Genomic DNA, 19,757 nt, shown 5'->3' on the forward strand with positions numbered 1-19,757 from the left:
AGGGTGGAAAATGCAGCAGGTACCGGTGAATTTCAAAATTAAAAATAGATGCTCCATACCGTTCATTATGGCCCCATAGATGCTCCACATAAAGCTGTGCCATATATAATGCTCTGCACCGTTCATTATGGCCCCATAGATGCTCCACATAAAGCTGTGCCATATATACAATGCTCTGCACCGTTGCCCCATAGATAGCTGTGCCATATATATAGTGCTCTGCACCGTTGCCCATAGCTGTGCCATATAGTGCTCTGCACCGTTGCCCCATAGCTGTGCCATATATATAATGCTCTGCACCGTTGCCCCATAGCTGTGCCATATATATAGTGCTCTGCACCGTTGCCCCATAGCTGTGCCATATATATAATGCTCTGCACCGTTGCCCCATAGCTGTGCCATATATATAATGCTCTGCACCGTTGCCCCATAGCTGTGCCATATAGTGCTCTGCACCGTTGCCCCATAGCTGTGCCATATATATAATGCTCTGCACCGTTGCCCCATAGCTGTGCCATATATATAATGCTCTGCACCGTTGCCCCATAGCTGTGCCCTATATATAATGCTCTGCACCGTTGCCCCATAGCTGTGCCATATATATAGTGCTCTGCACCGTTGCCACATAGCTGTGCCATATATATAGTGCTCTGCACCGTTGCCCCATAGCTGTGCCATATAGTGCTCTGCACCGTTGCCCCATAGCTGTGCCATATAGTGCTCTGCACCGTTGCCCCATAGATACTTCACATAAATCTGTGCCATTGCTGCTGCTGCAATAAAAAAAAAAAAAAAAAACATACTCACCTCTCTTGCTTGCAGCTCCTCACGTCCCGTCCCGGCGTCTCTGCACTGACTGATCAGGCAGAGGGCGGCGCGCACACTATATGCGTCATCGCGCCCTCTGACCTGCACAGTCAGTGTGGAGAGACGCCGGGAAGATGGCGCGGTGCCCGGCGTGTGGAACGCGGACAGGTGAATATGTAATACTTACCTCCTCCCGGCGTCCCGCTCCTTCCCCCGGACAGCTGTTCTTCGGTGCCGCAGCCTCTTCCTCTGTCAGCGGTCACCGGCACCGCTGATTAGAGAAATGAATTATGCGGCTCCGCCCCTATGGGGGGTGGAGCAGCCTATTCATTTCTCTAATGAGCGGTCCCACGTGACCGCTCAGGGGAAGAGGCTGAGGCACCGAAGACAGTGGGACTGCAGGGACAGCGCCAGGAACGCCGGGACTAGGTGAGTATATGACAGTCCTCACCTGCCGACCCCACCACCGATCATGACTCGAGTATAAGCCAAGAGGGGCACTTTCAGCCCAAAAATTTGGGCTGAAAATCTCGGCTTATACTCGAGTATATACGGTATGTACCGGTAAATAATAAAAAAAAAAATAAAAGTACACATATTTGGTATCGCTGCGTCCGTAACAACCCGATCTATAAGGCTGCCTTCACACTAGCAGTATTTGGTCAGTATTTTACATCAGTATTTGTAAGCCAAAACCAGGAGTGGAACAATCAGAGGAAAAGTGTAAGAGAAACATATGCACCACTTTGGCATTTATCACCCACTCCTGGTTTTAGCTTGCAAATACTGACCACATACTGCTAATGTGACGGCAGCCTAAAACTGTCCCACTAGTTAACCTCTTGAGTGAACACCATAAAAAATAAATAAAAAACGAGGCAAAAAACCATGCTTTATCATCATACCGCCGAAAAAAAAGTGGAATAACTGAGGAATCGCTGTATTCGTAATGACCCAAAGAATAAAACTGCCTTATCAATTTTACCGTACGCGGAACGGCATAAACTCCCCCCCCCCCCCCCCCCCCCTCCCCAAAAAAAAAAAATAAATAAAAGAAATTCAGGAATCGCTGTGTTTTGTTCATTCTGCCTCCCAAAAATCAGAATGTAAACTGATCAAAAAGAGAAATGTGCCCAAAAATGGTACCAATAAAGACGTCAACTCGCCCCGCCAGAAATAAAACCTCACATGACTCTGTGGGCCAAAATATGGAAAAATTATAGCGTCTCAAAATGTGGTGATGCAAAAACTATTTTTTTTTTTGCAGTAAAAAGCGTCTTTTAGTGTGTGACAGCTGCCAAACATAAAAACCCGCGATATATAGTAAATCAAACCCCCTTTATCACCCCCTTAGGGAAAAATAATAAAATAGAAAAAAATGTATTTATTTCAATTTTCCCATTAGGGTTGGGGCTAGAGTTGGGGTTAGGGTTTTGATTTCGTTTACTGTCGAGATTAGGGTTAGGGTCAGGATTAGGGTTAGGGGTGTTGTTAGGGTTATGGTTGGGGGTGTGTTGGGGATAGGGTTGTGGTTAGGGGTGTGTTTGGGTTAGGGGTGTGGTTAGGGTTATGGTTGGGGTTAGAATTGCGAGATTTCCACTGTTTAGGCACATCAGGGGGTCTCCAAACGCGACATGGCGTCCTATCTCAATTACTGCCAATTCTGCGTTGAAAAAGTAAAACCGTGCTCCTTCCCTTCCGTGCTCTGCCGTGCGCCCAAACAGTGGTATACCCCCACATATGGGCTATCAGCGTACTCAGAACAAATTGGACAACTTTTGTGGTCCAATTTCTCCTGTTACCCTTGTGAAAATAAAAATTTTGGGGACAAAATATAATTTTTGTGCGGGGGAAAAATGATTTTTTTATTTTCACGGCTCTGTGTTATAAACTTTAGTGAAACACTTGGGGGTTCAAAATTCTCAATACACATCTAGATAAGTTCCTTGGTAGGTCTAGTATCCAATATGGGGTCACTTGTGGGAGGTTTCTACTGTTTAGGTACATCAGGGGCTCTGCAAAGGCAACATGACGCCCGCAGACCAGTCTATCAAAGTCTGCATTACAAAACTGCGCTCATTCCCTTCCGAGCTCTGCCATGCGCCCAAACGGTGGTTCCCCCGACATATGGGGTATCAGCGTACTCAGGACAAATTGCACAACAACTCTTGTGGTCCAATTTTTCCTGATACCCTTGGGAAAATAAAAAAAATTGGGGGCGAAAAGATCATTTTTCTGAAAAAAAAATGATTTTATTTTTACGGCTCTACATTATAAACTTCTGTGAAGCACTTGTGCTCAACACACATCTAGATAAGTTCCTTAGGGGGTCTACTTTCCAAAATGGTGTCACTTGTGGGGGGTTTCTACTGTTTAGGCACATCAGGGGCTTTCCAAACGCGACATGGCGTCTGATCTCAATTCCAGCCAATTTTGCATTGAAAAAGTCCTCCCCTTCCGAGCTCTGCCATGCGCCCAAACAGTGGTTTACCCCCACATATGGGGTATTAGCATACTCAGGACAAATTGTGCAACAACTTCTCCTGTTTTCCTTGGGAAAATAAAACAAATTGGATCTGAAGTAAATTTTTTGTGAAAAAAAAGTTAAATGTTCATTTTTTTTTTTTTTTAAACATTCCAAAAATTCATGTGAAGCACCTGAAGGGTTAATAAACTTCTTGAATGTGGTTTTGAGTACCTTGAGGGGTGCAGTTTTTAGAATGGTGTCACTTCTGGGTATTTTCTATCATATAGGCCCCTCAAAGTCACTTCAAATGTGATGTAGTCTCTAAAAAAAAAAAAAAAAAAAAAAGTGGTTTTGTAAAATTTGTTGAAAAAATGAGAAATCGCTGGTCAATTTTTAACCCTTATAACTTCCTAACAAAAATAAATTTGGTTACAAAATTGTGCTGATGTAAAGTAGACATGGAAAATGTTATTTATTAACTATAATGGGCAATATCACTCTCTGATTAAAGGGCATAAAAATTAAAAGTTGGAAAATTTCAAAATTTTCGCCAAATTTCCGTTTTTGTTTTTTTTTTTTTCACAAAAAAAGCAAGTCATATCGAGGAAATTTTACTGCTATCATAAAGTACAATATGTACTTAGTATAATGTTGGTCGGATGAAGAAATTATCAAAATTAATTTCTCTCCCTCTTCAGCAGATATAATTATGAAATCATCATAATCGATGACGGAAGCCCTGATGGGACATTGGATGTGGCTCAGCAACTGCAGAAAATCTACGGCTCAGACAAGATTGTGAGTATATTTATAAGGACAGAGGGACACAGTTATTAAACATTGATATTGATGGTCTAATTTTTATGGGGGTTTTTTCTTTTTTTTCTTTTCTCAATTTCAGCTGCTCCGGCCAAGAGAAAAGAAGCTGGGGCTTGGTAATTATAATACACTGTATATTGCTTTTTCTTTATACTGGCACATTTATATAAGTTACTGCAAAAACCATTCACTCTATGTCATTATATGTACCGTATATACTCGAGTATAAGCTGAGATTTTCAGCCCACTTTTTTGGGCTGAAAGTCCCCCTCTCGGCTTATACTCGAGTCATACCCAGTGGTCGGCAGGGGAGGGGGAGTGGGGGCTGTCTAATAATACTCACCTGCTCCTGGCGCGGTCCCTGCACGTCCCTGCTGCAGTTTCTTCCTGTAGTGAGCGGTCACATGGTACCGCTCATTACAGTAATGAATATGCGGCTCCACCTCCCATAGGGGTGGTGCTGCATATTCATTACTGTAATGAACGGTGACCGCTCACTACAGGAGGAAGCTGCGGTGCCGGGGAACAGACATGCAGCGACGGCACCAGGAGCAGGTAAGTATGATGGGGAGCAGTGCGCAATATTCACCTGGTCCTCGTTCCACTGTCGGCGACGCTGTGTCTTCCGCAGTGACGCTCAGGTCAGAGGGCGCGGTGACGCGATTAGTGCGCGCCGCCCTCTTCCTGAACGTCGGTGTAGAGGATGGGAAGACACAGCGGCGGTCAGCGGTGGAACGGGGAGCAGGTGACTATAGCAAGTGCCAGGGGCCGGAGAGGTGAGTATGTAATGTTTTTATTTTTTTAATCGCAGCAACAGCATATGGGGCAAATATCGGTATGGAGCATCTTATGTGGCCATCTGCAGCATGATATGGGGGCAAATATCTGTATGGGGTGGCCATGTGCAGCATGATATGGGGGCAAATATCTGTATGGGGCATCTTATGTGGCCATGTGCAGCATGATATGGGGGCAAATATCTATATGGGGTGACCATGTGCAGCATGATATGGGGGCATATATCTGTATGGGGCATCTGTATGGGGCCATGTGCAGCATGATATGGGGGCATATATCTGTATGGGGCATCTGTATGGGGCCATGTGCAGCATGATATGGGGGCATATATCTGTATGGGGCCATGTGCAGAATTATATGGGGGTAAATATCTGTATGGAGCATCTTATGGGGCCATAATCCACATTTGTGCAGCATTATATGGGGCATATTTTAATACGGAGCATCTTATGGGGCCCATCATAAACTGTATAGAGCATTATATGGGGCTCCTGATTCAATATGGATATTCAAAAACACTTAAACTACTGATGTCTCAATTAATTTTACTTTTATTGGTATCTATTTTTATTTTTGAAATTTACCGGTAGCTGCTGCATTTTCCACCCTAGGCTTATACTCGAGTCATTACGTTTTCCCAGTTTTTTGTGGCAAAATTAGGGAGGTTGGCTTATACTCGGGTCGGCTTATACTCGAGTATATACGGTATTTGGCATGATGGTGAATTTTACAGAAACAGTTATATTCGTACTCACCAGAGCAATATTACATACAGTCATAGCTGAAAGTGTTGGCACCCTTGAGATTGTTCCAGAAAGTGAAGTATTTCTCCCCAAAAATTATTGCAATTGCACATGTTTTGTTATAGACATGTTTATTTTCTTTTAATATCATGAAAGATTGGTAAAAAAAAATAACAGGTGTAACCAATTCAGCATGAAATCAATAGTGCCACCACCAGCATATCACAATCGTGATAGTAGAGACACAAGTGACAAATAGATTAAAATATCAAATTGTATTTAGAAAATAATTAAAATATACATATAAGTAATAACAAGGTGCCTCAAAATGTAGGGAATGTCTGACAGAAGAGGCAGTATAGGGCCAACCCTAGAACATGAGCATAATCGTGGCTCTAACAGTATATATAGAGAAATTATTTTATATATTTCACATAAGTACACAGTAAAATCCTTTAAATTGTTATAAAAGACAGTGCAAGGTCATAGTCTCATGGGAACAAGGGTGATACACTATAGTGGGATAGGTTGAGTTTTTTATCCGTCTGGCACCAGAAGTAATAAAAATTCAAGTGCATATGTGCTATTTCTCTAGTAGTGTCAGTATGACATGAGAAATGATTTTAAATGACCAGCACTTATCATTCTAATCTAATTCTCCCCAGAGAAGCGACTGTGTTTGTTTTGCTTTACTTTCATTTGAACACTGTGAAGGATTATGAAGTTTAATAAACCTCACCTTGTTTGACAAGAACGAGGTGCATGTGTATACCCAAAGCTCTGCCAGAAAGTGAGTGATCATTGCGCACCACAGACCAAGTTTTCGGGATTTCCTTTCCTTATTTCCCACCTTGCACTGGTGATTATTCCATCACCACTGCATTAATAAGGAAATCCTGAAAACTTGGTCTATTTGTGGTACTTAAGGACTGGAGTTGAGGTTCACAGTGACACTTGATGTAAACGTGAATGTCTCTATTCTCTGACGGCAAACAGAAATCTTGAAAATAGTGAGCAATTTCTCCATAGTCCAAATGGCACCTCATTACCTTGATTGACACCTCGCAGTCTGTGCAAGGAAATCAGACCGTGCTCTATCAAGCTGGTGCTGGGTGGGGAAACAACACGGATAGGCAAAGGCTTTCTAAGTGCACTGTCCCACCCATAGCACTTAACCCCTTCATGACCTTGGGATTTTCCGTTTTTCCGTGTTCGTTTTTTGCTCCCCTCCTTCCCAGAGCCGTAACTTTTTTATTTTTTCGTCAATATGGCCATGTGAGGACTTATTTTTTGTGAAACAAGTTGTACTTTTGAACGACATCATTGGTTTTAGCATGTCTTGTACTAGAAAACTGGAAAAAAATTCCAAGTGCGGTGAAATTACGAAAAAAAAGTGCTATCCCACACTTGATTTTTGTTTGGCTTTTTTGCTAGGTTCACTAAATGCTAAAACTGACTTACCATTATGGTTCTCCAGGTCATTACGAGTTCATAGACACCTAACATGTCTAGGTTCTCTTTTATCTAAGTGGTGAAAAAAAATTCCAAACTTTCCTAAAAAAAAAAAAAAAAAAAAAAAAAAGCGCCATTTTCCGATCTGACCTCGGACGATGCAGCAACAGATTCTCACGGATTAAAATTACCCTAACAAGTCTATGATTCATTGACAGTCATGGATGGTATCCCGTGTGCTCTCCATTTTTAAGATCGCTATGGGTAGGAGAAGCTTTACAATTTTTACTTTCGCATACAAGAAAATCACTGATGAAATACTCATGGTGAAAACTAAAGCTAAAATTAAAATGGATTTTTCTTTTTTTTCATGCGAGAAAGCTCACTGACATCTGAATGAGGCCTTAAACCTTTTTCTGGAAGCCCTTTAATTCTTTTCAGTAGTAAGTAAAAATCTCCTGCAGCATATGGTTAGAACTAAGCAGATACAGACAGATCACGTGCTGCGTTATTTGCAACATGCAGTTTGCCAGACTTTCAGTGGTATTACTGTTTTCTGTGGGTTTTCCTTCTCATGCTTTATGGTGCATGTATCAGTATCCATTCCAGGGGCTGGGAGGCAGGAGATGCCAGCGGAGACTCTGAAGGCCATACATTTTTATAGCACCCATGTAATAATCTTGTTGACTTTGCTGTGTCTCTGCACCAAAGGAGATACAGCTTCATTGCCCATATATTAGGGTATGTGTCCACGTGCAGGAAACGCTGCATGTTTGACGCTGTGCTGTGCCTCAGCGTGAAACACGCAGCGTCCAGATGTTACAGCATAGTGGAGGGGATTTTATGAAATCCCGTCTCCACTATGCGTGGTAACACGCACCCGGCGGCCCTGCGATTCCAGACATGCTGCGCGTCTTTTTAGATCGCAGCATGTCCGTGTACCTTGCGGCGACGCTGCGCCGCCGCAAGGTATATCACAGGGCCCTATGTGTGGGGTGCGATGATGTCGGATGTGTGCAGTGAACACATCCGGCATCATCGCGTCACAGAAGGGGGCGGGGCTTAGGGCGGAGCGGGTTTGCTGCTCCATCCATACCGCCGGCCATCCTGAAGGTGGACACATGCCCTTATGGAAATTCCTCCAAAATCGCTGTGTAGAAACCATCCCCATATCCTTATTTCTTAGGGTACGTGTCCACTTTCAGGAAGCCCCTCCTCCTTCTGTGACGTGATGATGCCGGATGTGTTTATTGCACACATCCGACATCATCGCTCCCCACACATAGCGCCCTGTGATATACCTTGCGGCGGCGCGGCGTCGTCGCAAGGTATACGGACATGCTGCGATCTTTAAAGATGCGCAGCATGTCCGGAATCGCAGGGCCGCCGGGTGCGTGTTACCACGCATAGTGGAGACGGGATTTGATAAAATCCCCTCCACTATGCTGTATCACCTGGACGCTGTGTGTTTGACGCTGCGGCTCTGCGCAGCGTCAAACACGCAGCGTTTCCTGCACGTGGACACATACCCTTAGGGTACGTTCCCACAATGAGTTTTTAGTTAGTTTTTTTTACTCTGCGTATTACTGAAAATATAGACGCAACCCTCTTATGCAATACAATCTATGGCCTGCCCATCCCCTCCCCCCCAAAAAAAAAAAAAAAAAAATTGTACTATATATTGATCTTTTGATTTCCTCACCTAGGAACAGCGTACATTCACGGCATGCAGCACGCCTCAGGAAACTTCATCATCATCATGGATGCCGACCTGTCACACCATGTATGTATTATTTACAGGCTGCAAGTTGGTGACAGTGGTTGCTCCACTATATATTCATGGTATATTACTGGGGTGTACGATTGATCTGCATCTGACTGCTCACACCCAACTAATCTCTAAAATATTGGAGCCATAGTGATTGTCTTGCCACTTTGGCCGTGATTGGGGGACACACACATTGACGTAAATCTTTAAAAATAGACATCGTAGTGACATCACAACTTTAATTGTTGACAACCCTCACTAATCTTTAAAGCAAAGGGTTAGACATTCTGATTGGTGGAATGATGGATGCCAAATCCCCACCGATCACTAAAAGAGGTTACGGTATATATATTTATTTGATTCACATGTCAGATGAAAAGATACCAATGTTTTATATTATTGGTGTATTTTAGTCCTGTGACAGTTGGCTATGAGAATCGTATTCTAAATAACATTTTATCTTTAACACCGTAGCTCAGATTGTCATCCGTGTACGTCATTGCAGGGATGCCCATGTGTTAAGAGAGTGCTCAAGAGCTATATACATAGCCAGCATGTGTCTCGAACAACAGTGGCCATAGCTGAGCTCTGATCGCTGCTGTTGAACATTTAAATGTTTCTGTCAATCTCTGACCGCTATCAGCTTCTGTATCAGAAGGGGGGGGAATCAAAACAGAATTCCATTTGTTTTCTTTGGTAACACAGCTCCCGAAGATATACTATAAAAAGCTATGAAAATGTAATATGTGTCACAAATTAGTATCAATCAGACCGTCAGGTTGCCATTCAATAAAAAAGCTTTCACATCGCTCCATAGATTGAAAATAAGGAATGTTGTAATGCTGTGGGTCTTTAACTCCATTATCGTGACATGAATGCTTTTATTCAACACTGCAACTCGTCCGGCAAATAAAAAAGCCGTCATGGCTATGTTGGTAACAAAAAAAAAATATACTATGGTTTGGAAAAAGAGAAGGAAAAAAAATGAAAGCGCAAAGATGAAAATTGACTGTGGGGTCTAGGCTAAACAGATGCCATAATACATTAGTGAATGCTGTCTCCCAATAATCAAGGACAATAATGAAATGCCAAGAGAGATTACATGACCACTGCACAGTTTATAAGAAGTCCTAGCTCATGTTAGAATAACTAAACATTTTTACTAAAATTCTTTGTTTATGCCTTTTTAACCCCTTCATGACCCAGCCTATTTTGGCCTTAATGACCTTGCCGTTTTTTGAAATTCTGACCAGTGTCCCTTTATGAGACTTCAACGGATCCTAGCGATTCTGAGATTGTTTTTTCGTGACATATTGGGCTTCATGTTAGTGGTAAATTTAGGTCGATAATTTTTTAGTTTATTTGTGAAAAAAACGGAAATTTGGCGAAAATTTTGAAAATTTCGCAATTTTCACATTTTGAATTTTTATTCTGTTAAACCAGAGAGTTATGTGACACAAAATAGTTAATAAATAACATTTCCCACATGTCTACTTTACATCAGCACAATTTTGGAAACAAATGTTTTTTTTGCTAGGAAGTTATAAGGGTTAAAATTTGACCAGTGATTTCTCATTTTTACAACAAAATTTACAAAACCATTTTTTTTAGGGACCACCTCACATTTGAAGTCAGTTTGAGGGTTCTGTATGGCTGAAAATACCCAAAAGTGACACCATTCTAAAAATTGCACCCCTCAAGGTGCTCAAAACCACATTCAAGAAGTTTATTAACCCTTCAGGTGTTTCACAGCAGCAGAAGCAACATGGAGGGGAAAAATTAACATTTAACTTTTTAGTCACAAAAATGATCTTTTAGCGATTTTTTTTTTTTTATTTTCCCAAGGGTAAAAGGAGAAACTGGACCACGAACGTTGTTGTCCAATTTGTCCTGAGTACGCTGATACCTCATATGTGAGGGTAAAGCACTGTTTGGGTGCACGGCAGGGCTCGGAAGGGAAGGAGCGCCATTTGACTTTTTCAATGAAAAATTGGCTCCAATCTTTAGCGAACACCATGTCGCGTTTGGAGAGCCCCCGTGTGCCTAAACATTGGAGCTCCCCCACAAGTGACCCCATTTTGGAAACTAGACCCCCCAAGGAACTTATCTAGAAGCATAGTGAGCACTTTAAAACCTCAGGTGCTTCACAAATTGATCCGTAAAAATGAAAAAGTACTTTTTTTTCACACAAAATTTCTTTTAGCCTCAATTTTTTCATTTTCACATGGGCAACAGGATAAAATGGATCCTAAAATTTGTTGGACAATTTCTCCTGAGTACACCGATACCTTACATGTGGGGGTAAACCACTGTTTGGGCACATGGTAAGGCTCGGAAGGGACGGAGCGCCATTTGACTTTTTGAATGAAAAATTATCTCCATCGCTAGCGGACACCATGTCACGTTTGGAGAGCCCCTGTGTGCCTAAACATTGGAGCTCCCCCACAAGTGACCCCATTTTGGAAACTAGACCCCCCAAGGAACTTATCTAGAAGCATAGTGAGCACTTATAACCCCCAGGTGCTTCACAGAAGTTTATAATGCAGAGCCGTGAAAATAAAAAAATTTTCTTTCCTCAAAAATGATTTTTATCCCAGAATTTTTTATTTTCCCAAGGGTAATAGGAGAAATTGGACACCAAATGTTGTTGTCCAGTTTGTCCTGAGTACGATGATACCCCATATGTGGGGGTAAACCACTTTTTGGGAGCACGGCAGGGCTCGGAAGGGAAGGCACGCCATTTGGCTTTTTGAATGGAAAATTAGCTCCAATCATTAGCGGACACCATGTCGCGTTTGGAGAGCCCCTGTGTGCCTAAACATTGGAGCTCCCGCACAAGTGACCCCATTTTGGAAACTAGACCTCCCAAGGAACTTATCTAGATGTGTGGTGAGCACTTTGAACCCCCAAGTGCTTCACAGAAGTTTATAACGCAGAGCCATGAAAATAAAAAATTATTTTTCTTTTCTCAAAAATGATTTTTTAGCCCACAATTTTCTATTTTCCCAAGGGTAACAGGAGAAATTGGACCCCAAAAGTTGTTGTCCAGTTTCTCCTGAGTACGCTGATACCCCATATGTGGGGGTAAACCACTGTTTTGGCACACGTCGGGGTTAGGAAGGGAAGTAGTGATGTTTTGAAATGCAGACTTTGATGGAATGCTCTGCGGGTGTCAGGTTGCGTTTGCAGAGCCCCTGATGTGCCTAAACAGTAGGAACTCCCCACAAGTGACTCCATTTTGGAAACTAGACCCCCAAGGGAACTTATCTAGATGTGTGGTGAGCACTTTGAACCCCCAAGTGCTTCACAGAAGTTTATAACGCAGAGCCGTGAAAATAATAAATGTGTTTCCTTTCCTCAAAAATATTTTTTTAGCCCAGAATTTTTTATTTTTGCAAGGGTAACAGGAGAAATTTGACCCCAAAGTTGTTGTCCAGTTTCTCCTGAGTACGCTGATACCCCATATGTGGGGGTAAACCACTGTTTGGGCACATGCCGGGGCTCGGAAGGGAAGTAGTGACGTTTTGGAATGCAGACTTTGATGGAATGGTCTGCGGGCATCATGTTACGTTTGCAGAGCCCCTGATATGCCTAAACAGTAGAAACCCCCCATAAATGACCCCATTTTGGAAACTAGACCCCCCAAGGAACTTATCTAGATGTGTGGTGAGCACGTTCAACCCCCAAGTGCTTCACAGAAGTTTACAACGCAGAGCCGTGAAAATAAAAAATCATTTTTCTTTCCTCAAAAAAGATGTTTTAGCAAGCAATTTTTTATTTTCACAAGGGTAACAGGAGAAATTGGGCCACAATATTTGTTGCCCAGTTTGTTGTGAGTGTGCTGGTACCCCATATGTGGGGGTAAACCACTGTTTGGGCACACGTCAGGGCTCGGAAGGGAGGTAGTGACATTTGAAATGCAGACTTTGATGGAATGGTCTGCGGGCATCACGTTGCATTTGCAGAGCCCCTGATGTGCCTAAACAGTAGAAACACCCCACAAGTGACCCCATTTTGGAAACTAGACCCCCGAAGGAACTTATCTAGATGTGTGGTGAGCACGTTCAACCCCCAAGTGCTTCACAGAAGTTTACAACGCAGAGCCGTGAAAATAAAAAATCATTTTTCTTTCCTCAAAAAAGATGTTTTAGCAAGCAATTTTTTATTTTCACAAGGGTAACAGGAGAAATTGGGCCCCAATATTTGTTGCCCAGTTTGTTGTGAGTGTGCTGGTACCCCATATGTGGGGGTAAACCACTGTTTGGGCACACGTCAGGGCTCAGAAGGGAAGTAGTGACATTTGAAATGCAGACTTTGATGGAATGGTCTGCGGGCATCACGTTGCATTTGCAGAGCCCCTGATGTGCCTAAACAGTAGAAACACCCCACAAGTGACCCCATTTTGGAAACTAGACCCCCGAAGGAACTTATCTAGATGTGTGGTGACCACTTTCAACCCCCAAGTGCTTCACAGAAGTTTATAACGCAGAGCCGTGAAAATAAAAAATAATTGTTCTTTCCTCAAAAATTATGTTTTAGCAAGTAATTTTTATTTTTGCAAGGGTAACAGGAGAAATTGGACCCCAACAGTTGTTGCCCAGTTTGTCCTGAGTACGCTGGTACCCCAAATGTGGGGGTAAACCACTGTTTGGGCGCACGTCGGGGCTTGGAAGGGAGGGAGCACCATTTGACTTTTTGAACGCAAGATTGGCTGGAATCAATGGTGGCACCATGTTGCGTTTGGAGACCCCTGATGTGCCTAAACAGTGGAAACCCCTCAATTCTAACTTCAACCAATTCTAACTTCAACACTAACCCCAACACACCCCTAATCCTAATCCCAACTGTAGCCATAACCCTAATCACAACCCTAACCCCAACACACCCCTAACCACAACCCTAACCGCAACACACCCGTAACCCTAATTCCAACCCTAATCCCAACCCTAACCCTAATCCCAACCCTAACCACAACTGTAACCCCAACGCACCCCTAACCCTATCCGTAACCCTAACCACAAGCCTAATCTTAACCCTATTTCCAACCCTAGCCCTAATTCCAACCCTAACTCTAATTCCAACCCTAACCCTAAGGCTATGTGCCCATGTTGCGGATTCGTGTGAGATTTTTCCGCACGATTTTTGAAAAATCTGCAGGTAAAAGGCACTGCGTTTTACCTGCGGATTTACAGCAGATTTCCAGTGTTTTTTTGTGCGGATTTCACCTGCGGATTCCTATTGAGGAACAGGTGTAAAACGCTTTCACAAAGAATTGACATGCTGCGGAAAATACAACGCAGCGTTTCTGCACGGAATTTTCCGCACCATGGGCACAGCGGATTTGGTTTTCCATAGGTGTACATGGTACTGTAAACCTGATGGAAAACTGGTACGAATTCGCAGCGGCCAATCCGCTGCGGATCCGCGGCCAATCCGCTGCGGATCCGCGGCCAATCCGCTGCGGATCCGCGGCGGATCCGCAGCCAAATCCGCACTGTGTGCACATGCCATAACCCTACCCCTAACCCTACCCCTAGTTCTAACCCTACCCCTAGTTCTAACCCTAACCCTAGTTCTAACCCTAACCCTAGTGGAAAAAAAATATATATATTTTCTTTATTTTATTATTGTCCCTACCTATGGGGGTGATAAAGGGGGGGGTTAATTTATTATTTTTTTATTTTGATCGCTGTGATAGAACCTATCACAGCGATCAAAATGTACTTTTAACGAATCTGCCGACTGGCAGATTCGGCGGGCGCACTGAGCATGCGCCCGCCATTTTGGAAGATGGCGGCGCCCAGCGAGGAGGCGGACGGACACCGGGAGCCTCGGTGAGTATAAGGGGGGGAGATCGGGGCCCGGGGGGGGCGTCGGAGCACAGGGGGGTGGCATAGCAGCACGGGGGGAGCGGGCAGGAGCACGGGGCAGCGGAGCACAGGACCGAGGGGAGCGGAGCACAGATCGGTCGCTTGGGGGGGCGATCGGTGGGGTGGGGTGGGGGGGGGGTCACATTAGTGTTTCCAGCCATGGCCGATGATATTGCAGCATCGGCCATGGCTGGATTGTAATATTTCACCAGTTTTTCAGGTGAAATATTACAAATCGCTCTGATTGGCAGTTTCACTTTCAACAGCCAATCAGAGCGATCGTAGCCACGGGGGGGTGAAGCCACCCCCCCTGGGCTGAAGTACCACTCCCCCTCTCCCTGCAGATCGGGTAAAATAGGAGTTAACCCCTTCACCCGATCTGCAGGGACGCGATCATTCCATGACGCCACATAGGCGTCATGGGTCGGATTGGCACGGGTTTTCATGACGCCTACGTGGCGTCATGGGTCGGGAAGGGGTTAACTGCATGTAGATTGGTGAGGATCTGGGACCTAACACGCACACTGATTGCTCAAAACGCCCCTGAGGAGAGTGCAGATCCTGCCTGAGTACGGATTCAATAGAAAGCCTTAGGCTATGTGCACACGTTGTGGATTTGTCCCTGTGGATCCACAACAGATTTCCATGCATTGTGCAGTAGCATGTAAACATATGGAAAACCAAAGCCGCAGTGCACATGCTGCGGAAAATTCCGTGCAGAAACACAGCAGTTTATTTTCCGCAGCATGTCAATTCTTTGTGCGGATTCCACAGCGTTTTACACCTATTCCTTTATATGAATCCGCAGGTGTAAAACCGCAGGTGAAATCTGCACAAAATCCGCAGGGAATCTGCAGGTAAAACGCAAGGCGTTTTTACCTGCGGACTCTGCAGCCCCATGCTTTTTGTACTTCATGCTGCATTTACGCTGGAAATGTTGCATTTCTGTCTCCTGAGCTGCACACGTCTCCGGTTGTTTTGAGCGATCACTGAGTGTCTCGGGACCCAAATCCCAAACAAATAAAGTGTGACTAAACGTTTGCACTAAAAATTCTATAAGTGATCTATCTTGACCTGTCCGTATCTGCTGTCGTTTTCAACACAAAATCCTGACGCCCAATATATATATTACTAGATGGTGGCCCGATTCTAACACATCGGGTATTCTAGAATATGTATGTAGCAGGGTGGATTGATTTAAATCACGCCGATTTAAATCATGATTTAAATCACTGATTTAAATCAAAAGGGTTTTTTTAATATAAATCACGATTAAAATGAGAAGTGAGAGCAGTGCGCATGTGCGCCCATAGTTACACGGACGAAACTAGGGGCAACAATCTAACGCCAGGGTGAGGGGGGACCCCAAAGTAAGTAAAAATCTTTTTTGTTTTACTATATGGCAATAGGTAGGTGTTTAAAAGCAGCATGTCTTAATTGTATAAACTATTAATAGCCTCCACATTTTGTTCATACTGCCCCTTTAATTCCACACTTCTAGCTTGGTTTCACTTTTGGTTTAGTTTCTTTTTCCATTCAGTTGACATGCCCAAACTTGTTGGATAGTCAGCATCCTACAGAAACCTCTGGAAGAGCATGGGATTGTGAATGTTACACATATACAGCCTTTATTCTACTGAGTTAAACAACTCAGCTTTATCTCATGATGGAAGAACCTTTGGATGGTAAAATATTTTCCTCAAAAAGCAGTTTATTGAAAAAAATCCGATTTAAATTAAAAAAATCCGATTTAAATCAAAAAAATCCGATTTTTTTGATTTTTTTTTAAAAAACATTGATTTTTATCCACCCTGGTATGTAGTTTATTTATGAAGATTTAAGAATAATGCAATGAATACACAGGATTTTCCGGGTAAAATATATACTTTATTAGTGAAGCGGTGTTTAAATCCCGCGCCAATATCACTGATTGGACGCGGCCGATCAACGAAACGTGGTTCAAATCCCGTGCCAATTCGCAGCCGGACTGCACCTGTCTCTGATTGGTCGCGGGCAGCTGCCCGCGACCAATCAGCAACGCGGGATTTCCGTTACAGACAAACAGAATTATAAATCAAAAAGTAGCTGACAGCACAACTGGCATAGGGATGCCCGTCCTAATTCCACTGGACCCAAGTGGAGAAGTACATACCATAGCCAAGGTAAGGACAGCATCCAATCCAGGTGAAATAGAAAAATCCTTTATTGAGCCAAATGCATTGGCACAATAAAGGATTTTTCTATTTCACCTGGATTGGATGATGTCCTTCACTTGGCTATGAAACAGACAGAATTAGACGATTATATAGTAGATACCCCATGCGTTAGAATCGGGCCACCATCTAGTATTCATATAAACATTGGTGCTTACATTTACCTTTTAACCCATTGGACACACTGCCATTGTTTTTCTCCTGTCTTTATTTTAAGAGTCAAAACTTTATTAGTCATCTATCGCTGTATGACAGCTTGTTTTCTACAGGATAACTTATAGTTTTCAAAGACACCATTTATTTTACCATATGATAAGCTTAAAAACGGGAAAATTTTTATTCTCTCCCTTACACACTGTCCTCCATGTTGTTCTCTCCGTCACAGACTGTCCTCCATGTTATTCTCTCCTTCACAAACTGTCCTCCATGTTATTCTCTCCCTCACAAACTGTCTTCCATGTTATTCTCTCCCTCACAGACTGTCCTCCATGTTATTCTCTCCCTCACAGACTGTCCTCCATGTTATTCTCTCCCTCAGACTATCCTCCATGTTATTCTCGTTCTAGTATATGTATGTAGTTTGTTTATGAACACTGACTGGTCGAGGCCATCCGGCCTCGACCAATCAGCGATGCGGGATTTCGGTTACAAACAGACCCTTAGACAATTATATATAGATACTAGATGGTGGCCCGATTCTAACGCATCGGGTATTCTAGAATATGTATGTATATAGCAGCCACATAGTATATAGCACAGGCCACGTAGTATATAGGAGCCATGTAGTATATAGCAGACAAATACTACGTGGCCTGTGCTATATACTATGTGGCTGCTATATATATACATACATACATACTGTAGAATAGCCGATGCGTTAATACAGGCCACGCAGTATATAACAGTGGCCACGCAGTATATAACACAGCCCAAACAGTATATAACACAGCCCATGTACTATATAACAGCCCACGCAGTATATAGCAGCAACGCAGTATATAACACAAGCACACAGGGCATGTAGTATATAGCACAGCCCACGCAGTATATAACACTGCCCATGTAGTATATAGCAGCCACGCGGTATATAGCACAGCCCACCTAGTATATAGCACAGCCCACGCAGTATATAGCACTTCCCATGCAGTATATAGCACTTCCCATGTAGTATATAGCACAGCCCACGCAGTATATAGCACAGCCCACGCAGTATATAGCACAGCCCACGCGGTATATAGCACAGCCCACGCGGTATATAGCACAGCCCACGCAGTATATAGCACAGCCCACGCGGTATATAGCACAGCCCACGCGGTATATAGCACAGCCCACGCGGTATATAGCACAGCCCACGCGGTATATAGCACAGCCCACGCGGTATATAGCACTGCCTATGTAGTATATAGCAGCCACGCAGTATATAATACAGGGCACATAATATATAGCACAGCCCACGCAGTATATAACACAGTCCACGTAGTATTTAGCAGTGTGGGCACCATATCAGTGTTAAAAAAAAAAAAAAAATTAGAATAAAAAATAGTTATATACTTACCCGCCGGGATCCAGCGAAGCTCTGGCGATGCGCGCGCAGCTGCCGCCATCTTCCGTTTCCAGGATGCATTGCGAAATTACCCAGATGACTTAGCGGTCTCGCGAGACCGCTGTCTTCTGGGTAATTTCTCATTGCATCTCTGGGAACGGAAGACGGCGGCAGGCGCGAGCGCATCGTCGGACGACGGAAGGTGAGAAGCGCAGGCTTTTTGTTTTTTTATTATTTTTAACATTAGATCTTTTTACTATTGATGCTGCATAGGCAGCATCAATAGTAAAAAGTTGGGGACACACAGGGTTAATAGCAGCGGTAACGGAATGCGTTACCGGCGGCATAACGCGGTCCGTTACCGCTGGCATTAACCCTTTGTGAGCGGTGACCGGAGGGGAGTATGAAGCGGGTGCCGGGCACTGACTGCAGGGGAGTAGGGAGGGACTAATCGGACTGTGCCCGTCGCTGATTGGTCGCGGCAGCCATGACAGGCAGCTGGCGAGACCAATCAGCGACGCATGATTTCCGTGACGGAAGTTGCTGACAGAAAGACGGAAGTACCCCTTAGACAATGATATATATATATATATATATACCCTAGTCCATGCCCTCATCATCTCTCGCCTTGACTACTGCAACCTCCTGCTCTGTGGCCTCCCCTCAAACACTCTCGCACCCCTCCAATCTATTCTAAACTCTGCTGCCCGACTAATCCACCTGTCCCCCCGCTATTCTCCGGCCTCTCCCCTCTGTCAATCCCTTCACTGGCTCCCCATTGCCCAGAGACTCCAGTACAAAACCCTAACCATGACGTACAAAGCCATCCACAACCTGTCTCCTCCTTACATCTGTGACCTCATCTCCCGGTACTTTCCTACACGCAACCTCCGATCCTCACAAGATCTCCTTCTCTACTCCCCTCTTATCTCCTCTTCCCACAATCGTATACAAGATTTCTCTCACGTATCACCCCCTACTCTGGAACCCTCTACCACAACACATCAGACTCTCGCCCACCATCGAAACCTTCAAAAAGAATCTGAAGACCCACCTCTTCCGACAAGCCTACAACCTGCAGTAACCACCGATCAACCAACCGCTGCACGATCAGCTCTATCCTCACCTACTGTATTCTCACCCATCCCTTGTAGATTGTGAGCCTTCGCGGGCAGGGTCCTCTCTCCTACTGTACCAGTTATGACTTGTATTGTTCAAGATTATTGTACTTGTTTTTATTATGTATACCCCTCCTCACTTGTAAAGCGCCATGGAAT

The 19,757-nt window shown here is 43.9% G+C and overlaps 1 protein-coding gene across 1 annotated transcript in view; it reads left to right on the plus strand.

The window, feature by feature from the left end:
* The window catches only part of DPM1 (dolichyl-phosphate mannosyltransferase subunit 1, catalytic), a 31,191-nt gene that overhangs the window by 2,605 nt on the left and 8,829 nt on the right, over window positions 1-19,757 (plus strand). Inside the window, exons 2-4 of the mRNA XM_077253218.1 lie at window positions 3,973-4,072; window positions 4,176-4,209; window positions 8,793-8,869. Coding sequence (XP_077109333.1) covers window positions 3,973-4,072; window positions 4,176-4,209; window positions 8,793-8,869 — 211 coding nt within the window. The remainder of the gene's footprint in view (window positions 1-3,972; window positions 4,073-4,175; window positions 4,210-8,792; window positions 8,870-19,757) is intronic.

Source organism: Ranitomeya variabilis, chromosome 4 (genome assembly GCF_051348905.1).
Source record: "Ranitomeya variabilis isolate aRanVar5 chromosome 4, aRanVar5.hap1, whole genome shotgun sequence".
NCBI lineage: Eukaryota > Metazoa > Chordata > Amphibia > Anura > Dendrobatidae > Ranitomeya > Ranitomeya variabilis.